The sequence below is a fragment of the Micrasema longulum genome, unplaced genomic scaffold, assembly GCF_059751315.1.
Source record: "Micrasema longulum isolate JH-2025_06_02 unplaced genomic scaffold, ASM5975131v1 h1tg001557l, whole genome shotgun sequence".
NCBI classification, from domain to species: domain Eukaryota; kingdom Metazoa; phylum Arthropoda; class Insecta; order Trichoptera; family Brachycentridae; genus Micrasema; species Micrasema longulum.
Window position 1 is genome coordinate 482,956 of NW_028278740.1, and position 5,992 is coordinate 488,947.

The 5,992-nt window shown below is 36.1% G+C and overlaps 1 protein-coding gene across 1 annotated transcript; it reads left to right on the forward strand.

The window, feature by feature from the left end:
* The first annotated feature begins 371 nt into the window (after positions 1-371).
* Positions 372-1,941, forward strand: Rpn6 (regulatory particle non-ATPase 6). The gene has a single exon (XM_088236417.1). It carries the CDS (start codon positions 460-462, stop codon positions 1,717-1,719), a length of 1,260 nt encoding a protein of 419 aa, XP_088092543.1. The 5' UTR covers positions 372-459; the 3' UTR covers positions 1,720-1,941.
* The last annotated feature ends 4,051 nt before the right edge of the window (positions 1,942-5,992 follow it).

Genomic DNA, 5,992 nt, shown 5'->3' on the forward strand with positions numbered 1-5,992 from the left:
TTAATATGATCCAACACCGACAAAACTTAATCTCAACCATTTAAGGAATAAGGCAAATACCAAATAAAGTTCAATGTACAACATGAAAATTATAATTGTTATGAAGCTTTAAATATTAATTTAAATCATTTGCAGGTTGCATCGGTTGTTGTGTGTTGCAGGTCACAATATTGTTCAATATTTACCTCTTTGCCCAGATTAAAAAATGATCGCTATCTCTAAAACCGGCCCGGCCCTACTAGAAGATGTACATTATCTCTGCTAATAGAAACAAAAAAAGGAAAGCAGAGACAATTCGTTACATTCCTAACAAAACATTATAATGCATTGTTTCTATATTTGTCTATTTCCTTTACGCCATGTTTTTCTATGGTTTATTAGTGACATTGCCGTTCGTTTTCGTTCGTTGATGACTGAGCGATTATAATATTTTTATATTTTATTACAATAAGTTTAAGTATGGCTGGCGCCGTGATGCTTGATACCTCTCGTTCAACTACAAAACGTGATGAAGGTATTCATTTCTTGAGTAAAGCTATTACTGAAGAGGATATAGAACAAAATGATGAAGAAATCATTAAAGAAAAGGAGCAGAAAATCCTCAGTTTGGGAGAGCTTTATAAGAAAGAAGGTAAGGCCAAGGAACTTGCCGAACTTATCAAAGCCACTAGACCGTTTTTAAGTGTCATCAGCAAAGCGAAAGCTGCAAAATTGGTTCGGTCTTTAGTTGACTTTTTCTTGGACCTTGAGGCCGGGATAGGAATCGAAGTCCAGCTGTGTAAAGAGTGTATAGAATGGGCCAAAGAAGAAAAGCGAACATTCTTACGGCAGTCGCTGGAGTCCCGACTTGTTGCCCTGTATTTTGATACTGGAATGTTTCAGGAAGCCCTACTTCTTGGTGGTACTCTTCTAAAAGAACTCAAGAAACTGGATGATAAAAACCTGCTTGTAGAAGTTCAACTCTTAGAGAGCAAAACGTATCACGCCCTCAGTAATTTGCCGAAAGCCCGAGCTGCCTTGACCTCTGCCAGAACAACGGCAAACGCGATCTACTGCCCTCCTAAGATGCAAGCTGCCCTCGATCTGCAGTCCGGAATCCTCCACGCCGCTGACGAAAGAGACTTCAAGACAGCCTATTCATATTTTTATGAGGCATTTGAGGGATACGACAGCGTGGAGAGTCCCAAAGCACTGACAGCTTTAAAGTACATGCTCTTGTCCAAAATAATGCTAAATCAACCCGAAGACGTTCAGCACATAATTAGCGGGAAGTTAGCGCTCAAATATGCCGGAGCCGACATCGACGCCATGAAGAGCGTGGCTCAGGCCTCCCACAAGCGTTCCCTGGCGGACTTCCAACAGACCCTCAAGACGTACAACAAGGAGCTGGAAGAGGACGTGATCGTGCGTGCCCACTTGGGTACGCTGTACGACACCATGCTGGAGCAGAACTTGTGTCGGATCATCGAGCCCTACAGCCGAGTGGAGGTGGACTATGTGAGCAGCTGCATCAAGCTTCCCGTGCCGCAGGTAGAGAAGAAATTGTCCCAGATGATCTTAGACAAAAAATTCAACGGCATTCTCGACCAGGGTGAGGGAGTTCTGATCGTGTTTGAAGAAGCCGCTGTAGACAAGACTTACGAGACTGCTCTGGAGACGATCCATCACATGAGTAAGGTTGTGGACACGTTGTATCATAAAGCTAAAAAGCTCTCATAGATACCACTGCATCTCCTCGTAGCGTCGACTTTTTAAAAAAATTGTTGGAAAATTTCTATATTTTTTGTATAATTTAATAACTTTTCTTAAAATCATAAGATTTGAGTGTCGAGTATATATACTTTATTTCCCTTTAATATAAATTTGTATCTCAACATTATCTTTCATTCTGTATCAACTAACGCAATAATACTAACCAGAATATAAATTGTTTACAATGTTTATTGTTTATTTCTTTTAATTATATATGTAGACAAAAGATAAACATGGGGTGTGTACCTGCAAAAAAAGATTAGATGGAAGATTATTTAAAAATTATGTGTTCGCTACATATTTCATTTATTGTATGTTCTAAGTAGATTGATTTTCAATCTTAATTTACTAGCTTAATATTGTATACAGATAAAATATGCTATTATTTTAAAATTCAGTGACCTTTTACACAGATGAAAAGTAGGTATACATATATCAATAAATTGAAGGTAATCCTTTGTACTGATATTGTGTAGGATGTCCTTTGTTAACTTTATAGAGTAGAATATGTTTCTTTTTAGGTAAAAAAAAATATTCCCAAAATTTTCATTCAGTATAAAAACATCTTGAACAAGTAATAGGAATCATTTATTTAAAAAAATATATTTTAAATATGTATTTTGTCTTTGTGCTGTTCACAATAAAAATTTTTATTTTGCATACTCATTAAGCTCTTTGTTTTAAATATTCATAGTTTGTTGCCGAAACTTAAAAACATAAGTAGATGTAAAAAATTGATTTTTTCAAAACTGCATCCACAAAAAAACTTAAAATATAAATCATCAATAATAAACATGTAATTATCGAAATGTCAGCGTATTTGCCTACCACGCAAAAGGTCTTGGGTTCAATTCCCGACAGGGTTGACGTAAAATATTTATTTAAAAAGGTGTTTTTACACTAGAAAATTTCATAGTACCTGGACTGGTACCTAATGCGTAAGACTGATCATCGTACCTTCATGAATAAAAATTATCAAGATACACTGCGATTGGTGTACCAATACAGTGCTCTATGCACCATTAGGTGCGGAAAGGGAATGACGATGATGGTAAATTATCAAAAAGACATATTTTTCTGCACAGTGCTTAAAACTTCATTTGAAATAATGTCCTTTGCCCATAATAGAGAACAATGTCTCAATAAGGACATTTTTCTTACGGAAAATTCCATCACATATATGAAAAGAAATCAGAAATTAAAGGTAAAATGGGTTATTATTCCAGCATACATGTATTCTCATATCATTTAATCAAAAAAAAATTACACCACAACAGACCAGAAGGCCCAAGTACATTAGTGAATTACAAAATTATAGTAATGAAACTTTGTTTCAAACCTAGAGGTGGTGAGTGCAAGCGTCTAAGAATCATGTTAAAGAAATCCAACATTATGAAAAACAACTTTCTAAGAAATAAATCATACGAGGACCGCTTAAGGAAGCTTGGGTTAAGTTCACTGGAAGAGCGGAGGCAGCGTGGTGACTTGATTAAAACATTCAAAATCTTAACTGAGCAATATAATGTACCCAAGTTGAAATCAATGTTCACTATGAATGAAAACCGCCATCTCAGAGGTCATTCATTGAAGCTTAACACTACCTCCTTCTCATCCAACCCCAGGAAGAACTTCCTGACAAACCGAGTTGTGGAGAAATGGAATAGCCTTCCCGGGAAAGTGATTGGTGCTAGTTCAGTTAATGTGTTCTAAAACTGCCTAGATGCACACATCAATTTATAATGTTTAATAACCATGTACACTTGATATACACTCATCAGCCTAAAAGCTGCTAGTGTATTATTAATAATAATACTTATAAAACAATAAATTATAAAAATTATAATCTGTTTTTAAAATACTGTTAGTTGAAAAAAATTACCCATAAATTTAATCTGATGTAATATTTGTATGGATTGTAGATAGATTTTAAAAGCAGTCAACCCAATATACAAAAAATAAAGACTATCATCTATGTTGCCGATGTGTGCACCTGGATTTCAAAAGTCTGAGCAGACTCTGAAACCGCAGCGGGTACAAGGACTGTGAACCGGTTGTTGATCTTTCCTTTTGCTGTTTTTTTCTTGCGAAAAGGGTACTCCAATTGTCAGGGGAACTCGGCGCCAGCTACTTCATTCACGCCTACCCAGTATGGGTCGGATGCTCCAAACCCCGCTTCGGCGAAAGGTCTGTAGCACAGTACCTACTCGCCTAGATCGTCTCAACACCCCGTCTCATCACCATTCCCTTTCCGCACCCAATGGTGCTAGGGCACTCCATTGGTACACCAATCGCAGCTTATCTTGATGTAATCACCACACCATGTAACATCTTTGTTACATGGTATGGTGATCAGTCTTACGCTTCATGTACCTGTCTAGGGACTGTAAAATATTCTACTGTAAAAACACCCATTTAAATAATATTTCATATCAACCATGTCGGGAATCGAACACGAGGCCGACAAACACCCCGTCTAGCACCCAGTTTACGCAGAAGTTTGTCAACATAATTGTCTGATACGTCTTATCGTCCACAAAATATGGTAATCAAAATATTAATGCATAATATTTTTAAATTTTGATAACAATTAAATAAAGCTCGCTTGTTCTGATTTGATGGTAAAGGTCACAAAAAAAAATATTTTACGGAAAAGAAGTTGTAAGACCTGAAAAATGGCGTTCTTTCCTATCCCCACCGAAAGGCGTTCTACCCCCCGCGGAGTTTGATACCTGTGTCCGTGCAGAAAAATATTACTTGACTAAAGATCCCAATGCACACCCGATCAGCGTTTTACGTCAAAATGATAAAATAATATATTTTCGTGTTTCTGGTTCATGTTGGTAACTACAAATTTTTAATTAACTGGCATCAAATAATCTTTATTTGAAAAGAAAAGAACAATATGTCGTATTTTATAAATACAAAAAATAATCTTTTATAACATTCTGCTTGTGGTTTTATTTAAATTCTTGATTTGAGGTGAGCTTTTAAAAATAAAATAAATATTTGCGTTCTTATGATTTACCCAAATATTTAGTTTTGAGGGACCATTTTCAATGAGTTGTAAATAATAACTCACTATTAGAAAATGGGAATCAAGTTGGGGTAGAGTAGGATTCGAACCACGGATCTTTGAGCCGTAAATTAAAAAAATAAATATCGATGGGAACACTAGGTTCCCATCATCATCATTATAATTTCCCTTTCAGCAGTGGTGCATAGGGCACTGAATTTGCAAACCAAATACAGCGTATTTCTATCATCTATTTCTATAAATAAGGTGATCAATCTTACACTTCAGGTGTCAGCCAATGAACAACGAAATATTGCTGTTTGAACAACCTTTAAAATCAATATTTCACGTCCACCTTGCTAGTGATCAAACACAGGACCGCTAGAATTGTCAGCACGTGCGCCAACCTGCCAGCATATCACCACTCGATTTCTTTAACCAAGATTTTTACCTGAAGGCAGCTATCGAGTAGTGGTCAAGACGCTTGACTCACGCACGGAAGGTTCCGGGTTCGATTCCCGGTGAGAACACAAAAATTAAAATGTGATTTTTTTCAAGCCTGGGTGCTCTGTGATGTAATTCACCACTGTAATTAGGCCTCCTGGCCTGTTGTGGTGCAAAAAAAATGTAAACATTCGGCTGGGAGATATGAATTTGAATTTTTCCGCGATGTATTAAAGAAAGTATGCCCTTGCCCTAGATTTCGCGATCAAATAAAAAAAGATTTTTTCCATGTTACTACTCGTTCGATTTTGCTCTGCGCTGGTATTTCGAACGCAATTATTACGAGTTTTTACGTACTAAATATGCGTTATAGCATGCTGTAAATGCGTTCGGAATACTAGCTCTAGTATTTGTTATTTTTTTCACCACATTTCGTTTATCTGTATCAAATATTTAAAATTCCTGAATACATAAAAAGCACACATTCGAGCTATTTACAATGCCCGCGAATTTTCAAACAATTTAACAATATCTACCTCTTTTTTTTTTTTCTTTATTAGGGCCTACTACCTAAACTTGATAACATCGGCCGATTTATTTTCGATTATATGAAATAAAAACAAAATTATAAAATTGATCATGTTATAAAAATAATAAAGGTCATTACCCAAAAAATAAGAAAAGCAACCCAGTGATTATGTAAGTACCTGCACATTCACGCATCAACCCTTTCAATGTTTATGGTATTTACCATTTGGCCATTTGGCAACATTAATTTTATTT